This window comes from Heteronotia binoei, chromosome 10, assembly GCF_032191835.1.
Source record: "Heteronotia binoei isolate CCM8104 ecotype False Entrance Well chromosome 10, APGP_CSIRO_Hbin_v1, whole genome shotgun sequence".
Lineage (NCBI taxonomy): Eukaryota > Metazoa > Chordata > Lepidosauria > Squamata > Gekkonidae > Heteronotia > Heteronotia binoei.
In genome coordinates this window covers 7,644,374-7,663,060 of record NC_083232.1, presented here as the reverse complement: position 1 = coordinate 7,663,060, position 18,687 = coordinate 7,644,374, and the positions used below count along the sequence as shown (strand labels likewise).

The 18,687-nt window shown below is 47.5% G+C and overlaps 1 protein-coding gene across 1 annotated transcript in view; it reads right to left on the bottom strand.

The window, feature by feature from the left end:
* The window catches only part of OBSCN (obscurin, cytoskeletal calmodulin and titin-interacting RhoGEF), a 294,242-nt gene that overhangs the window by 208,339 nt on the left and 67,216 nt on the right, over positions 1–18,687 (bottom strand). Inside the window, 6 exon segments of the mRNA XM_060248274.1 lie at positions 1,744–1,897; positions 4,617–4,729; positions 6,327–6,593; positions 11,677–11,943; positions 14,365–14,634; positions 15,262–15,528. Of these exon segments, the coding sequence (XP_060104257.1) occupies positions 1,744–1,897; positions 4,617–4,729; positions 6,327–6,593; positions 11,677–11,943; positions 14,365–14,634; positions 15,262–15,528 (1,338 nt within the window).

Below are 18,687 nucleotides of genomic sequence, written 5' to 3'. Positions count from 1 at the left end.
AGTGCAAAGTAATGCACATTGGGGCCAAGAATCCCAGCCACAAATACAAGTTGATGGGGTGTGAACTGGCAGAGACTGACCAAGAGAGAGATCTTGGGGTCGTGGTAGAGAACTCACTGAAAATGTCAAGACAGTGTGCGTTTGCAATAAAAAAGGCCAATGCCATGCTGGGAATTATTAGGAAGGGAATTGAAAACAAATCAGCCAGTATCATAATGCCCCTGTATAAATCGATGGTGCGGTCTCATTTGGAATAATGTGTGCAATTCTGGTCACCGCACTTCAAAAACGATATTATAGTATTGGGAAAAGTGCAGAAAAGGGCAACTTGAATGATTAAGGGTTTGGAACACTTTCCCTATGAAGAAAGGTTCAAACGCTTGGGGCTCTTTAGCTTGGAGAAACGTCGACTGCGGGGTGACATGATAGAGGTTTACAAGATGATGCATGGGATGGAGAAAGTAGAGAAAGAAGTCCTTTTCTCCCTTTCTCACAATACAAGAACTCGTGGGCATTCAATGAAATTGCTGGGCAGTCAGGTTGAAATGGATAAAAGGAAGTCCTTCTTCACCCAAAGGGTGATTAACATGCGGAATTCAGTGCCACAGGAGGTGGTGGCGGCTACAAGCATAGCCAGCTTCAAGAGGGGATTGGATGAAAAAATGGAGCAGAGATCTATCAGTGGCTATTAGCCACTGTGTGTGTGTGTGTATTGGCCACTGTGTGACACAGAGTGTTGGACTGGATAAGAGATTGGCCTGATCCAACATGGCTTCTCTTAGGTTCTTATGTTAAAGGGTCACCTGTATTAAGTTTTGCATCACATGCCTTGCTGTGTACTCCATTGTTCTGTGAAGCCAAGTTGACTTCAGTAAGGAGCAGGGCTTTCCGTTTTCGTTTTAAATAGAACCATAGACTCATAGAACCATAGAGTTGGAAGGGACCTTTACAGGAGGTCCAATTCTATGAGCCCCAGAAGAAGACGCCCCTGTCCTTCAATATTTCCAAATGGAAGGAAGGCATTTAAAAGGCGTGTGGTTCCTTTAAATGTTATCGCCAGAACTCTCTTCAGAGTTCAATTGTGCTTGTCACACCCTTGCTCCTGGCTCCACCCCAAAGTCTTCTGGCTCCACCCCAACGTCCCCAGGTATCTTGAGTTGGACCTGGTAACCCTAAACACATACTACCGTAAATTATAAAATAGTATTGCTTTCTTGGGATTAACAAATAACCCCCCCCCCTTTTTTTTGCAGGTTGATTTTAGCACAAAAAGCGGCCCCGTGGTGCAGAGTGGTAAAGCAGCAGTACTACAGTACTGAGGTCTGAACTCTCTGCTCACGACCTGAGTTTGATTCCAGCGGAAGCTGGATTCAGGTAGCCGGCCCAAGGTTGACTCAGCCTTTCATCCTTCCAAGGTGGGTCAAATGAGTCCCCAGCTTGCTGGGAGGAAAGTATAAAAGACTGGGGAAGGCAATGGCAAACCACCCCGTAAAAAGTCTGCCATGAAAACGTCGTGAAAGCAACATCACCCCAGAGTCGGAAACGACTGGTGCTTGCACAGGGGACCTTTCCTTTCCTTTCCTTTCCTTTCCTTTCCTTTCCTTTAGCACAAAGTTCATCTGCACTGGGAAACCAACTCCTAAAGCTATGTTCATCACATCACTAAAAAAAACTGGACCAGCTCAGCGCTCCATGTTTTGCAAAGGCATGGAGAAAGATTTTCCCCTTCCTGACAAAACGTACCATGGACCTCCAAAGCAGCCACACTCTTATCATCAACAGCATCGCACATGTATTTTCCTTGGTCTTCGTATTCACATTTGTGTATTGTGAGGCTCCTTTTTGTCCCTCGGGAAATTATTGCCAGCTTTTTACTTGGCCGTAGCTCAACTCCATCCTAGAAGGAAGAAGAAGATGATGAAGAAGATGATATTGGATTTATATCCCGCCCTGCACTCCAAAGAGTCTCAGAGGGGCTCACAATCTCCTTTATCTTCCTCCCCCACAACAGACACCCTGTGAGGTACATGAAGATATTGGATTTATATCCCGCCCTCCACTCCGAAGAGTCTCAGAGCGGCTCACAATCTCCTTTACCTCCCCCCCCCACAACAGACACTCTGTGAGGTAGATGAAGATATTGGATTTATATCCCACCCTCCACTCCAAAGAATCTCAGAGGGGCTCACAATCTCCTTTACCTTCGTCTCTCACAACGGACACCCTGTGAGGTGGGTGGGTCTGAGTGAGCTCTCACAGCAGCTGCCCTTCCAAGGACAACCTCTGCCAGAGCTATGGCTGACCCAAGGCCATTCCAGCAGGTGCAAGTGGAGGAGTGGGGAATCAAACCCGGTTCTCCCAGATAAGAGTCCGCCCACTTAACCACTATGGCTGACCAGAGGCCATTCCAGAAGGTGCAAGTGAAGGGGTGGGGAATCAAACCTGGTTCTCCCAGATAAGAGTGCGCACACTTAACCACTACACCGAACTGGAAGAGGTTTCAGTGAGGGTTTATCAGTGCGCTCTTAATGGATTCAGCAACCTATGTATATCTTGCCAAATTTGATACAAAAATAATAGAACAAAGTTTGATTCTGGTGGCACCTTTAAGATGAACACGTGAAACCCTATACGTGATTCAATCTTAAACGGTTGCCACCAGAATCAAACTTTGTTCTATTGCTTCAGACCAACATGGCTGCCTTCCTGAATCTATAAGAAAACAAGCATTCTATTGCTTTAAGGCACCACCGAACAAGACCTGCAAAACTCTCACATCCAAACATTGTCAGTTTCTTAGAGTTTAGCAACTCGTCCCTGAATTCTTGGGAAAGATGCTCACACGTCTGAAAAGAAAATATCATACTCAACGATACACCAGCCAATTCGGACAGTTGCTAGGAACCAGCGGTAGGCACCCAAGAGGTCCCCAGCTTCTCTGGAAGTTGTAGAAAGTGGTCTGTAGTATTCCTCCCCCCCCCCCCAAATTGGCTGCTTGGCTTTGGCATCTATTAACAGGGCTTTTTTTGTACCAGGAATTCATTTGCATATTAGGCCACACACCCCTGATGTAGCCAATCCTCCTGGAGCTTCCAGTAGGCCCTGTAAGAAGAGCCCTGTGAGCTCTTGGAGGATTGGCTGCATCAGGGAGGTGTGGCCTAATATGCAAAGGATTTCCCGCTGAGTTCCACAGGGGTTCCATACACCCCTGATTTAGCCAATCCTCCTGGAGCTTACAGTAGGCCTGTAAGAAGAGCCCTGTAAACTTTTGGAGGATTGGCTGCATCAGGGAGGTGTGGCCTAATATGCAAAGGATTTCCCGCTGAGTTCCACAGGGGTTCCATACACCCCTGATGTATCCAATCCTCCTGGAGCTTCCAGTAGGCCCTGTACTAAGAGCCCTGTCAGCTCCTGGAGGATTGGCTGCATCAAGGAGGTGTGGCCTAATATGCAAAGGATTTCCTGCTGAGTTCCACAGGGGTTCCATACACCCCTGATGTAGCCAATCCTCCTGGAGCTTCCAGTAGGCCCTGTACTAAGAGCCCTGTCAGCTCCTGGAGAATTGGCTGCATCAGGGAGGTGTGGCCTAATATGCAAAGGATTTCCTACTGAGTTCCACAGGAGTTCCATACACCCCTGATGTAGCCAATCCTCCTGCAGCTTATAGCAGGCCCTGTACAAAGAGCCCTGCCAGCTCCTGGAGGATTGGCTGTATCAGGGAGGTGTGGCCTAATATGCAAAGGATTTCCCGCTGAGTTCCACAGGAGTTCCATACACCCCTGATGTAGCCAATCCTCCTGGAGCTTACAGTAGGCCCTGTAAGAAGAGCCCTGTCAGCTCCTGGAGGATTGGCTGCATCAGGGAGGTGTGGCCTAATATGCAAAGGATTTACCGCTGAGTTCCACAGGGGTTCCATACACCCCTGATGTAGCCAATCCTCCTGGAGCTTACAGTAGGCCCTGTACAAAGAGCCCTGTAAGCTCTTGGAGGATTGGCTGCATCAGGGAGGTGTGGCCTAATATGCAAAGGATTTCCCGCTGAGTTCCACAGGGGTTCCAAACACCCCTGATGCAGCCAATCATCCTGGAGCTCACAGTAGGCCCTGTGAGAAGAGCCCTGTCAGCTCTTGGAGGATTGGCTGCATCAGGGAGGTGTGGCCTAATATGCAAAGGATTTCCCGCTGAGTTCCACAGGAGTTCCATACACCCTTGATGTAGCCAATCATCCTGGAGCTCACAGTAGGCCCTGTAAGAAGAGCCCTGTCAGCTCTTGGAGGATTGGCTGCATCAGGGAGGTGTGGCCTAATATGCAAAGGATTTCCTGCTGAGTTCCACAGGGGTTCCATACACCCCTGATGTAGCCTATCTTCCTGGAGCTTACAGTAGGCCCTGTACTAAGAGCCCTGTAAGCTCTTGGAGGATTGTCTACATGTAGCCTAATATGCAAAGGAGTTCCTGCTACAAAAAAGCCCTGTCTATTACAACTGTACAAGAAATACTGTATATTTCCTCTGGAGGTTTTTTCTGCAGGAGTTAGTGTGTGAGAGGACCATTGGAAAAGTCTGGGGGTGGGGTGGGAGAAGAGATAGCTTTCTGATAAAGAAAAAAAATCAATACCTTCCGCCATTTCACTGTTGCGTTAGGCCTGGAGACTTCGCACTCAAAGGTTATGTCATCCTTGTGCTGCACTTTGATGCCCGCTAAGGGCTTGGTTATTTTGACTGGCCGTTCTGCCAAGGAAAAGGAAGACAAAGAAAGGAAGTATGAATTACCGGGTTTTAGAGTTTGTTGCTTAGCAATACAAACATATGTGGCATTTCTCAGTATCAAACCAAAGAGCTTTTGATCTGCATCTTCCAAGGCCCACAAATGTGTATTTGTGCTTTGCTCCAGTAGGGGGAGACAGAGTGTTCCTACTTCCCCACAACAGCTTCAAGAGGAGACGGAGTAAATATACGAAGCAGAGGTCCATCAGTGGCTATTAGCTATCATATAGCTGGAACACTTTTTCTGGGCAGTGATGCTCTATGTTTTTAGTGTTTTGGGGGGGAAGGCAACCGTGGGAGGGCTTCTGGAGTTCTGGCCCCACTGGTGGACCTCCTGATGGCACCTGGGTTTTGGGCACTGTGCGACACAGAGCGTTGGGCTGCATGGCCATTGGCCTGATCCAACGTAGCTTCTCTTATTTTCATATGTCAGCTGAACCCAATGCTGCCTAATCTTGATTTTCCTTACTAAGTATGTGAAGAAATTGACTTGTGCACATATTCTAGCATGAGGCTTTGGATATGTCAAAAATAAAATGGAAGTACAAACCACTCCGAGACTTCAGTTGGTACAGAATACTGCAGCCAGGCTACTATCCGGTATTAAGTAGAATCTATGGTTGCAATCACACAAAGAATTTGAGCTGACTGTATCCTGGCTTTGAAAAAGCCAGTATTATTTGAGGTGTGCCCTGCTCCTGGGAGAGACACCCACCGTACACGGGCAAGAGGAGCATTCAGACTGCTCAGGCAAGTGAAGGACAGGTGCATTGCGTGCTGCGCTGTTTAGACAGCTGGAAAACATGCCCTACATTTACTTTAGAGATTTGCTACCAAGAAGTTCCTACTAGGTATTTAATCCAGTCCCAGCCCATCCTAAAATGAGGCAGGTACAGATGGGACTTGGGGGGCAGATGTGTGGATATGATCATGCACATTAAGTCCAGATTGGAGGTGTGACTAGATCAGGCCAAATTTCTTGTGTGATCGCACCCTGTGTATCACTCCCTTTCTCTAGACAATGAGGCAGGTACAGATGGCACTTGGGGGGGCAGATGGGTGGATATGATCATGCACATTAAGTCCAGATTGGAGGTGTGACTAGGTCAGGCCAAATTTCTTGTGTGATCGCACCCTGTGTATCACTCCCTTTCTCTAGACCATGAGTCAGGTACAGATGGGACTTGGAAGGCAGATGTGCGGATATGATCCTGCACATTAAGTCCAGATTGGAGGCGTGACTAGGTCAGGCCAAATTTCTTGTGTGATCGCACCCTGTGTATCACTCCCTTTCTCTAGACAATGAGGCAGGTACAGATGGCACTTGGGGGGGCAGATGGGTGGATATGATCATGCACATTACGTCCAGATTGGAGGTGTGACTAGGTCAGGCCAAATTTTTTATGTGATCGCACCCTGTGTATCATTCCCTTTCTCTAGACACTCTGTTGATAACTGATGTTACCAGGTTAAAGTGCTAAATATCCAAAAGGACTGGCTGACACTAACACAGACGTCCGTAGTGGAAACAGGATTCTAGGAAACTGCATCGGATGCTCACCTGTCACATTAAGCCTGCCTGTTGAGTGGATGCTTTCTGCCTTGAAGCTGACAAGTCCCGAGTCCTCCAGAGCCAGGGAGGAGAGAGTCAGAGAATGCTTCTTCCCCTGGGCGCTGATTCGACAGTTGTCCTGTGACTTCAGCCTCAAGCCATCTTTCATCCAGGTTGCCTCCACATTCTCGTGCGACAGTTCCACCTCAAACGTGGCACACTCCTTCTCGTGGACGTCCACCTGCTGTAAGCCTTTCACCAGCTTGATGGGCCTCACTTAGAAACAAAGAAATGTTGGGAATAATTGATGTAAATAATTGATGTAAAAACACACGGTTAAATCCACTGAGATGGTTCACCTTCCTCCAGGAGAACTGATCTCTGTAGCCTGGAGATCAGTTCCCAAAACAGGAAATATCCAGGCTCCACCTGGAGTTTATAGCAACCAAACAGAGTAACGCGAAAAGACAGAACAGGAGAAAAAAGCCACATGGGCATTCCCGTTAAATCAACCTCAAATCCTTAGGAATTCAATTATTTATATACAATTGTTCATAGAAATTGCAATGTTAACAGGAGAAAAAAGCAGTTCACTATGTATTAAGTATACCACTGTAAACTCTGTGTTTGTGCCTTTAAGAAATTCGGAACACCCGTTGTTTATAAGTGCATCGTGGTCACTTTTCTATTGCCGCCATTGTCTCTTGAATGTAGGAGCGTTGGTCTCCAATATGAATGATTTTAATCGTGATCGAAGGTTTGGTGTGGAGCCAGTTTGGTGTAGCGGTTCAGTGCGTGGACGCTTATCTGGGAGAACCGGGTTTGATTCCCCACTCCTCCACTTGCAGCTGCCGGAATGGCCTTGGGTCAGCCATAGCTCTGGCAGAGGTTGTCCTTGAAAGGGCAGCTGCTGTGAGAGCCCTCTCAGCTCCACCCACCTCACAGGGTGTCTGTTGTGGGGGAGGAAGATAAAGGAGATTGTGAGCTGCTCTGAGACTCTGAGATTCAGAGTGGAGGGCGGATATAAATCCAATATCTTCTATCTTCTTCTATTTATAAGAATTATATATTGTATTGTTTGATATTGTAACGTTCATGTATTAGTGATTTTTAACTCTTTACTTATGCAGCTCGTTGAAGCCTCGTGTGAAACAGGGCATTTAGCGCATCCCTGTTGCGTCCTTCTGCCTTGCTGCCTTCCATCTATGCAATGGCTAACAGAGAAGAGTTGGAGCCTTGGACTCTGTCTTCACGGCATTACACAATACTTCCCGACACCAATCTCAAGGAACAAACTGTCGGAACTTATTGAGCTTATTAGGGTTTGTAGAATCTTTCGGGCTCAAGTGCCGTGTTCTACTGGAGAAAGTTTTTCTTCCAGACGTTTCGTTCTCGGCTACGGAGAACATCCTCAGTGGCGTTGCAGCCGGAGCAGGCCAGAAGGTCAGAGCGCCTGCTTCGGCTGCAACGCCACTGAGGATGTTCTCCGTAGCCGAGAACGAAACGTCTGGAAGAAAAACTTTCTCCAGTAGAACACGGCACTTGAGCCCGAAAGATTCTACAAACCCTAATGATGTTGCCAGCCGTGAAAACCTGAAATCTTTGATTGAACTTATTGTTTCGGGAGTAGTTTCTCTTTTGCACTTTGTGTCGCATTGTAATTTCTATGAACAATTGTATATAAATCATTGAATTTCTAAGGATGAAGAAGAAGAAGAAGAAGATATTGGATTTATATCCCGCCCTCCACTCCGAAGAGTCTCAGAGCGGCTCACAATCTCCTTTCCCTTCCCCCCCACAACAGACACCCTGTGAGGTAGATGAAGATATTGGATTTATATCCCGCCCTCCACTCCGAAGAGTCTCAGAGCGGCTCACAATCTCCTTTACCTTCCTCCCCCACAACAGGCACCCTGTGAGGTGGGTGGGGCTGGAGAGGGCTCTCCCAGCAGCTGCCCTTTCAAGGACAACCTCTGCCAGAGCTATGGCTGACCCAAGGCCATGCTAGCAGGTGCAAGTGGAGGAGTGGGGAATCAAACCCGGTTCTCCCAGATAAGAGTCCGCACACTTAACCACTACACCAAACTGGCTCTCCATTTGAGGTTGATTTAACATGAATGCCCACATTTATTTATTTATTTATTTTATTATTTATATCCCGCCCTTCCCACCAAGTGGCTCAGGGCGGCTTTTTTCTCCCGTCCCATGGCTTTTCCCGCGGCTTTTTTCTCCCATCCCACCTGGAGTTTGGCAACCTCACTTACTGGACTAATAATTATGCTAAATACTCCGCGCCACAAAGAGCTTACCCTACTTCCTCACTAGCATCCCTTACATTACAGCCGCCAGACTTAATTCCTTATTTTCATGGTTTAATTTTTCTTTAACAATACACTTTATAAACAAACCAACACAAGCCTTTATCGGCATATATCAGATTAGGAATAAGGCAAAAAAGAGATACAGAAATAACAAAATAAACCAGTCATATACAGTTATACATTAGACAGTCGATCCTTGATGACCGTACTCAAGAATAAAGCAACCTTTTCCGTTATTTCAGATGACAAATCATTCAGAAGACGGCACTAATTAGTTTCTGAAATTCTGTATCGAAGATTTGCAGTGTCTGAGCAACATGTCATATTGAGCAGAACTGGGCCTAGGAGCCTGAGGCGTAAAGTATCATATTGGGAGCAGTAAAGAAGAATATGGGACAACGAATCACCTTGCTTTAAGTCTTAATGAGAGTGGGATTTTCTTATATCTACCATATGTGACTGCAGTAGGGTTGCCAAGTCCAATTCAAGAAATATCTGGGGACTTTGGGGGGTGGAGCCAGGAGACTTTGGGGGCAGAGCCAGGAGCAAGGGTGTGACAAGCAGAATTGAACTCCAAAGGGAGGTCTGGCCATCACATTTAAAGGGACGGCACACCTTTTAAAATGCCTTCCTTCCATAGAAAATAATCAAAGATAGGGGCACTTTCTTTTGGGGCTTGTAGAATTGGATCCCCTGGTCCAATCCTTTTGAAACTTGGGGGGTATTTTGGGGAGAGGCACTAGATGCTATACTCAAAATTTGGCACCTCTACCTCAAAAAACAGCCCCCCCAGAGCCCCCGATACCCACAGATCATTCCCTATGGGAATTGTTCATGGAGGTGCATAATGGCTGTGGGGGAGGGGCTTCCCCCGCTGGCCAGCTGGCTGGGGGAGGGGGGAAGCCTGTAAAACTGGGGGATCCCCCGCTGGGACCTGGGGATTGGGAAGCCTAAACTGCAGATGGGATAGCAACTGTGGAACATGGAAGATTTTTGGGATTTATATCCTACCCTGTACTCTGAATCTCAGAGTCTCAGAGCGGTCACAATCTCCTCTACCTTCCCCCCCCCACACACACAACAAACCCCCTGTGAGGTAGGTGGGGCTGAGAGTGCTTTTACAGCAGCTGCCCTTTCAAGGACAGCTTCTATGAAAGCTATGGCTGACCGAAGGCCATCTCAGCAGGTGCAAGTGGAGGAGTAGGGAATCAAACCCAGTTCTCCCAGATAAGAGTCCACTCACTTAACCACTATGGCTGACCCATCTCAGCAGGTGCAAGTGGAGGAGTGGGGAATCCAACCCATTTCTCCCAGATAAGAGTCTGCTCACTTAACCGATATAGCTGACCAAAGGCCATCCCAGCAGCTGCAAGTGGAGGAGTGGGGAATCAAACCCGTTTCTCCCAGATAAGAGTCTGCTCACTTAACCACTATGGCTGACCCAAGGCCATTCCAGCAGGTGCAAGTGGAGGAGTGGGGAATCAAACCCGGTTCTCCCAGATAAGAGTCCACTCACTTAACCACTATGGCTGACCCAAGGCCATCTCAGCAGGTGCAAGGGGAGGAGTGGGGAATCAAACCCGGTTCTCCCAGATAAGAGTCCATGCACTTAACCACTACACCCAACTGGGTCTCTATTAGAGCTATGGCTGACCCAAGGCCATCTCAGCAGGTGCAAGGAGAGGAGTGGGGAATCAAACCCGGTTCTCCCAGATAAGAGTCCGCTCACTTATCCACGACACCAAACTGGCTTTCTGGAGAGTTGATAGATAAGAAGGCAGATGACCAATAATTGGGGAAATTCCAAAATACAAAGGGGAGCAAGATGTATTTGCAGCGCTAATTAGTTTTTTGAAATTCTATATCTAAGATTCTACTTTTAATTAAATAATATGTAAAAAGGAGCATGCGGAGCGAATCCATAGATAAACCTAAGGTGGATATTTTCTTCTCTATGCAAGCAATCCATTTGGATGAGGATTCAGACAGCATTCAGTATAGATAGCTCCCACAGTCAGCGGAACAGTGCACACGTAGCCAATATTTGATAGCTGCAAGCCATGCTCTTGTTTCTAACACGCCGAGGCCTGATTCTAGACAAAAAGTGGCAAATGGGACACAACGTGGTAGACCCATGATTTTCCTAACAAATTTGGACTCAGTTCTTTCAATATCAGACTCAAAGGCACCAATCCATGTTGGGATACCATACAGTAACCGCAGGATTACTTTGGCCTTATAGTTTTTTAAAGCTGCTGGGACAAGTGAAATATACTTTATAGCTGGGGAGGGAGACTTTAACCCTTCCATCCCCTGCCATTTGCGTGATGGAAAAAGACACCTCTGATTGACTAGGGAGGGGAGGATATGTGGAACGATAAATTCCCCCCAGCAGTGATAGAAGCAAATATATAGCCCCTGATTTACTTAACAGCTGTCCCTTGCAGGCCCCTTCTCTGATGTTTCACTCTTTCACTCTTGACGCTGTGGGATATCCCAGAAAATCCAGTATCCCCGTTATAGGGATGACCTTTGGATTGAGTCAGTGGATATTCCATCTCTCAAAACTGGGGAATGTGCTTGTAGGCATCCTGGGGTTATTTTGGGGGGTGAACTTCAAGAGAAAGGATTAGCTAAAGCACCTTCTCGCCACATGCAGGCATAGCACGAGGTGGCTTACTCCTTCGCTGTAAGGGGTGGGAGGGAATTAGGACAAAAAACGCTTTTTGTTTTGTAAATTATACTCTGCATAGTGAGCCAGTTCATATGACTCAACTGATACAGTAAGTCCATGTAGAGTTAAGTGGTCTAGCGGCTAAAGGAACTGTTTTTGCACCAGCTTTTCCTTTGAGATTCTTAGGTCAATTTCCTTGGTTCTGCTCTATTGCTTAATGGCAGAGAATCTGTTTAGTGTGCAGAAGGTCCCAGGTTCTATCCCCGGCATCTCCAATTAAAAGCAGATCAAATCCTTGGTCTACCAAGGTCAGTATTGTCTGACCGGCATGACTACCTTCACAATAAATTAAACCCTGACTTACTTTCCACGTTTACTTTTGCCTGGGTCTTGTCATGGAGGGTCTCGCAGGAATAGAAGCCCCGGTCTGCGTAGGTGGCACTTTTAATCACCAGGCTGTGCTTTGTCCCATCAACCTTGACCTCCACGTTGGCATTTGGATGGAGCACGCTGCTGTTCTTCATCCACTTCACCTCTGTGGTTGGCTTGCTCAGCTCCACTTCCAGAGTCACTGTGTCCTTCTCCTCCACAGATTTGGTTTCCAGTTTCTTCACGAATAATACCGGTGCCTCTGCAAGACAACATAGGCATACAAATGCATTTTTTAAAATGCAATTTTGACAACATCCAGAAAGGGCAAAGTTAAAAATTATGGTGTACAAATGATTAGGTGCCGAGAAAGACATTGGAAGACTCTGGAAACATGAGAGGTCCAGGCATAGGCTGCTAAGAGATGGGTAGTTTAAGGCGACCCAGAGACACAATAGAAACTGACTAGAAAAACCATTCAAACGAGCACATTTGCTGCCTGCCTCCATCTTCCAGTGTCCTCAGAGCGGCTCAGAAAGCTACCACTTTTGAAGCGGTAGCAAATTTCTGAGTCGCAGACCAGTTGCCTCTTCGGCGTGTGGACACAGAGGCGTACAAGTGAGGCGGGTCGGTGGTGCGAACCCACCAATCTGCTCTAGGCGCACACTGGTATTCTTTTAAAAAAAACTGCCCAGAGTGCATGAGTACATGTGCGCATGAGCACATATGCACATGACCACTAAAAATGCATGGAAAAAAGAAACCCAAACCGTGCCAAGGGAATGATGCGACACAGCTGTCTGACTGCGCCAAGGTGGCCCGTGGGCAGAACAGGGACACCTTGTGCTGGAACATGTGGGCAATTTAGGTTGCTTCTTTTTGAGTCCACTCGATTTGGGATGGCTCCTATGCGCCCCAAACAGCTGGTCTATAAGCAGCCCTAGTTGGATACATGGATACATGGGAGTATCTATGGAAGAACTCGATGAAAATATCAACATGTCAGAGTATTAAAGAGAACTGTTTCAAGATGATGTATAGGTGGTATATGACTCCGAAAAAACTTGCAAAGATGAGTAAAAAGATGTCGGATAGATGTTGGAAATGTAAGAAACATGAGGGTTCTTTTTATCTTATGTGGTGGACTTGTGAAAAGCGAAAAAGTTTTGGCAGATGATACAACAAGAAATATCTAAAATTTTGGGATATGACTTTAAGAAAGTTGCAGAGACTTTTTTGTTGGGATTACAAATGGAACAATTTCCAAAAGAAGATAGAACTCTAATTTGGTACTTGCTCTCAGCTGCTAGGACATTGTATGCGCAGTTGTGGAAGCAAGAAAAAATACCAGAGAAATGGGATTGGATCGGGAAAGCTTTATCGTGGAGTGAGATGGACAAACTAACAAGAACTTTAAGAGACTATGATTTGGAAGTGTTTCAAAGGGAGTGGAAGAAATTTAGAGGATATATAGAGAAAGAGTGGAATGTAAAAAGACATTGGACAATTTTTTTATAATGAGTATGAGAAAAGGGAGAAATTGAACTTTGATTGCTTAAGGGTACCTTTATAAGTGAATTCAAGTATATAATTTCGGCGGGAGTCTAGTAACAGAGGGGGGGGGATCAGAAAATATCATATGGGTTAGGGATAGTAAAGATATAAACAGACATTGTTGCCATATGTTATTAATAAAATTGTTTAAACAGTATAAGCAGCCATAGTTGCAGTTACAACCATCTTACAGAGTGCCACAGGTAACATTTCACAACTGGTCCCAGTTCACCCAGGAGCAATTGTGCATTACAATCTACATATAAACTACTGAATCAAATACTAGTTCCATTGCCCATCTTATTTCTCCTTCACACGTTGCTACGACTATCTCTTTTTAAAAAATATATATATATTACGTGGCATCTATATCTATTATCGATGTCATTTTAAAGCGTTGTTTGGATACCTACTTGTCAGGAACATTACAGTTCCTGAGTTGGCAAGGGATGTCCCTGGTAGACTTTCCAGTTCTGAGATTAAACAAACACCCTCTCTGCAAGTTGGAAATTCATCCGAAAGAGCAGCTTACATGAAGCTCCCTTAGGCTGAATCTGATCCTTGGTTCATCAATATGAACATATGAAGCTGCCTTATACTGAATCAGACCCCTATGGAGATTTATTCCCATAGAAAATCATGGCGAATTGATCTGCAGGTATCTGGGGAACTGGGGGGGGCTGTTTTTGGGGATAGAGGCACCAAATTTTCAGTATAGCATCTAGTGCCTCTCCCCAAAATACCCCCCAAGTTTCAAAAAGATTGGACCAGGGGGTCCAATTCTATGAGCCCCAAAAGAAGGTGCCCCTATCCTTCATTATTTCCTATGGAAGGAAGGCATTGAAAAGGTGTGCCGTCCCTTTCAATGTGATGGCCAGAACTCTCTTTGGAGTTCAATTATGCTAGCCACAGCCTTGATCTTGGCTCCACCCCTAATGTCTCCTGGCTCCACCCCCAAAGTCCCCTGGATCCACCCCCAAAGTCCCCAGAAATTTCTTGAATTGGACTTGGCAACCCTAGTTCTCTCGCCTCTTTCTACCACATGAGTAGACCCAGCCACAGCGAACAACTGGACAAACAAGCTGCTGCATGGTATAAAATGTATTCTTGGCCGCTCCCATCTTCTCACCTTCAACTTTGAGGGTTGCTTTGCTTTCCACCCCTTCTGCTTCTGCAGTGATATCACCAGAGTCCTTCAGGGTCAAGTCAGTGATGGTGAGGGTGTGACTGGTGTCCTTCTGAGCAATCAAGTATTTCTTACTGGCCTCGATCTTGGTTCTGTTGCGGCTCCATGAGACGGCAGCATCACCGGGGGAAACCGTGCACTTGAAGATGGCCTCTTTCCCTTCTTCTGCAACAATGTTGTGGAGGCCTTTGACAAACTTCACTGCTCTAGGAACTGGGGGAGGAAAAAAAATGATTATCAAATTAATCAGGGGCCATTTCGTAGAAAAAGAGGTGCTGGAACTCATTAACACAGCTTTTTTACATAACTCATTTCCATATGCTACGCACTCCTGACATAAGAACATGAGAACATAAGAGAAGCCATGTTGGATCAGGCCAATGGCCCATCCAGTCCAACACTCTGTGTCACATAAGAACAAAGTGTTGGACTGGATGGGCCATTGGCCTGATCCAACATGGCTTCTCTTATGTGACACAGAGTGTTGGACTGGATGGGCCATTGGCCTGATCCAACATGGCTTCTCTTATGTGACACAGAGTGTTGGACTGGATGGGCCATTGGCCTGATCCAACAGGGCTTCTCTTATGTTCTTCTGTGACACAGAGTGCTGGACTGGATGGGCCATTGGCCTGATCCAACATGGCTTCTCTTATGTGACACAGAGTGTTGGACTGGATGGGCCATTGGCCTGATCCAATGTTCTTCTGTGTTCTTCTGTGACACAGAGTGTTGGACTGGATGAGCCTGATCTAACATGGCTTCTCTTATATTCTTATGCTCTTATAGGGCCTTTAAATGCCCAGTGCCCCCTACCTAGGCCTGGGCTCCAACTCCTACCTGTGGGGGTCACCTGAATCCTGCACTTGTCATTCCTGGCTTCACAGGAGTATTCTCCCTTGTCTTCTGCCCGAAGCCCCGTCACCACAAGGACTCGTTTTTCACCAATCTCGTGCATTTGGTAGCGCTTATTTGCTTTCAGCTGCAGTCCATCCTTGCGCCAGACGACTTCACCCCTGGTCTGATTCAGCTCGCAGCTCAGAGTCAGGGTCCCACCGATCTCTGCCTTCACAGGTTCCAACTCCTTGACAAACTTCACTGGGATTTCTAAGACGCATTGGGAGGAAGGGAAAAGGGTCATCAGCGCAGGCACACTCCAAGAAACAAAAGCGTCTCAAACATCCACCTATGCCACCTTGAACTGTAAAGAAAGGTGGGGCATAAATGTTTTTATTAATCAATAATACAGTTTTGCCTGTTGAGTGCCTCCTTCTTGGATTGCCAGTTGCAATTCAAGAAATATCTAGGGACTTTGCAGGTGGAACCAGGAGACTTTGGGGTGGAGCCAGGAGACATTGGGGTGGAGCCAGGGGACATTGGGGTGTGAAGCCAGGTGATATTGGGATGTGGAGCCAGGAGACATTGGGGTGGAGCCAGGAAACATTGAGGTGTGGAGCCAGGAGACATTGGGTTGGAGCCAGGAGACATTGGGTTGGAGCCACGATCAAGGGTCTGAGGAGCATAATTGGGGTGTGGAGCCAGGAGACATTGGGGTGTGGAGCCAGGAGACATTGGGGGGTGGAGCCAGGAGACATTGGGGGGTGGAGCCAGGAGACATTGGGGGGTGGAGCCAGGAGACATTGGGGTGGAGCCAGGAGACATTGGGGGGTGGAGCCAGGAGACATTGGGGTGTGGAGCCAGGAGACATTGGGGTGTGGAGCCAGGAGACATTGGGGGGTGGAGCCAGGAGACATTGGGGGGTGGAGCCAGGAGACTTTGGGGTGGAGCCAGAAGGCATTGGGGTGGAGCCACGATCAAGGGACTGAGGAGCATCATTGATCTCCAAAGGGAGTTCTGGCCATCACATTTAAAGGGACCGCACACCTTTTAAATGCCTTCCCTCCATTGGAAATAATGAAGGATGGGGCACCCTCTTTGGGGGCTCATAGAATTGGACCCCCTGTCCAATAAGTGCCAGCCCCAGGGTCCATGGCACTCAAGACAGACTCCTGCCTGGTGTCCCTGCTGCACCTCCCTCCCTCCCTCCACAGTGCTGTGCTCTGTCCCCCTCCCCCTCCTGTCCCCTCCGAAGCTTGGGGGGGGCTGAGCATGGCAGAAAGGAAGGGAGGAGTCTGACAGGGGCTGGCAGCAGTGGCAGCAAACTTCAGGGGTGGGAGACGGGCAGAGCACAGCAGAAGGAAAGGGGCTGGCGCTGGCTGGCGGCAGCAGCAGTGATGGCGGTGGGGGGGGGGGAGAGAGGCAAACGAGGTGGTTGCCTTGGGCACTGGGAGGGGGGATCCCAACTCGGCTACCCCCCCTCCCAGCACCCTAGGCAACTGTCTATTTTGCCTAGTAGGTGTGAGCCAGCTCTGGGTCCAATCCTTTTTTAACTTGGAGGGTCTTTTGAGGAGAGGCACCAGATGCTACACTGAAAATCTGGTCCCTCTACCTCAAAAAACAGCCCCTCGGAGACTTAGATAACTGTGACTCAATTCTCCATTATACCCTATGGGAACAGATCTCCATAGGGAATAATGGCGTGTCCAGCAGTTATTACCCCCCCCCCCCCCACACACACACACACACACTTCCTGATGACCCTGAAGCAGGCAGGGGGCCTCCAAACCAGGGAATTCCTGCCCCCACTTTAGAATTGGCAACCCTAATTTCTCCTTATGTATGCTAAACAGGAAGTTCTCAAAGACCAGCAGGTTTCCTACAGCCTTAGACTGATTTCCCGCAACTGTACCCATCACAAAGGAAACTAGACAAGCAAAGAAGAAGAAGCAGAAGAATTGCAGATTTATACCCCGCCCTTCTCTCTGAATCAGAGACTCAGAGTGGCTCACAATCTCCCATATTGTCTCCCCCCACAACAGACACCCTGTGAGGTAGGTGGGACTGAGAGAGCTCTCACAGCAGCTGCCCTTTCAAGGACAACCTCTGCCAGAACTATGGCTGACTCAAGGCCATTCCAGCAGGTTCAAGTGGAGGAGTGGGGAATCAAACCCGGTTCTCCCAGATAAGAGTCCACACACTTAACCACTCCACCAAACTAGCTATCTGTTAGAGCTATGGCTGACCCAAGGCCATTCCAGGAAGTGCAAGTGGAGGAGTGGAGAATCAAACCTGGTTCTCCCAGATAAGAGTCCGCTCACTTAACCACTATGGCTGACCCAAGGCCATTCCAGCAGCTGCAAGTGGAGAAGTGGGGAATGAACCCCGGTTCTCCCAGATAAGAGTCCACTCACTTAACCACTACACCAAACTGGCTCTCTATTAGAGCTATGGCTGACCAAAGGCCATTCCAGCAGATGCAAGTGGAGGAGTGGGGAATCAAACCCGGTTCTCCCAGATAAGAGTCTGCTCACTTCACCACTATGGCTGACCCAAGGCCATTCCAGCAGCTGCAAGTGGAGGAATGGGGAATCAAACCCAGTTCTCCCAGATAAGAGTCTGCTCACTTAACCACTATGGCTGACCCAAGGCCATTCCAGCAGCTGCAAGCGGAGGAGTGGGGAATCAAACTGGGTTCTCCCAGATAAGAGTCCGTGCACTTCACCACTACACCCAACTGGCTGTCTATTAGAGCTATGGCTGACCCAAGGCCATTCCAGCAGCTGCAAGTGGAGGAGTGGGGAATCAAACCCGGTTCTCCCAGATAAGAGTCCGCTCACTTAACCACTACACCAAACTGGCTCTGAACAAAGTTTGAGTCCAGTGGCACCTTTAAGACATAGAAGCTTTTGTGTGCATGCACAAGAAAACTTACACCTTGAATAAAACTTAGGTAGTCTTAAAGACGCCATTGGACTCAAACTTGTTCTGATGCTTCAGACCGACTCGGTGACCCACCTGCATCTAGACAAGCGAGAGTATGCCAAACAAAAGGAGAATCACAGACCGCCATACTTGTGCAAAAACTGGTACTGGCCAAACTCCAGAGTCCAGTATTTTATAAAGGAAGAGAGACTTTTAAGACTGCATTCACACATGACAATGATCAGCAATTAAACTCTATTGAGTATAAACTAGGGCTGCCCACTCAGAGTTGGGAAATTCCTAGAGATTTGGGGTGGGGTGGGGCATATGGATTACAGCATTTGGGGACGGGAGGGACATCAGCAGGTTAGAAGGCCATAAAACCTACCCTGCAAAGCAGCCATTTTCTCCAGGGGTGATTAGAACAACTGGGACTGGTGTATATAGAAAGAACTGCAAAAAACACCGGAAGCAATCATGCTATCACACTGTAAGTGTGTCAAT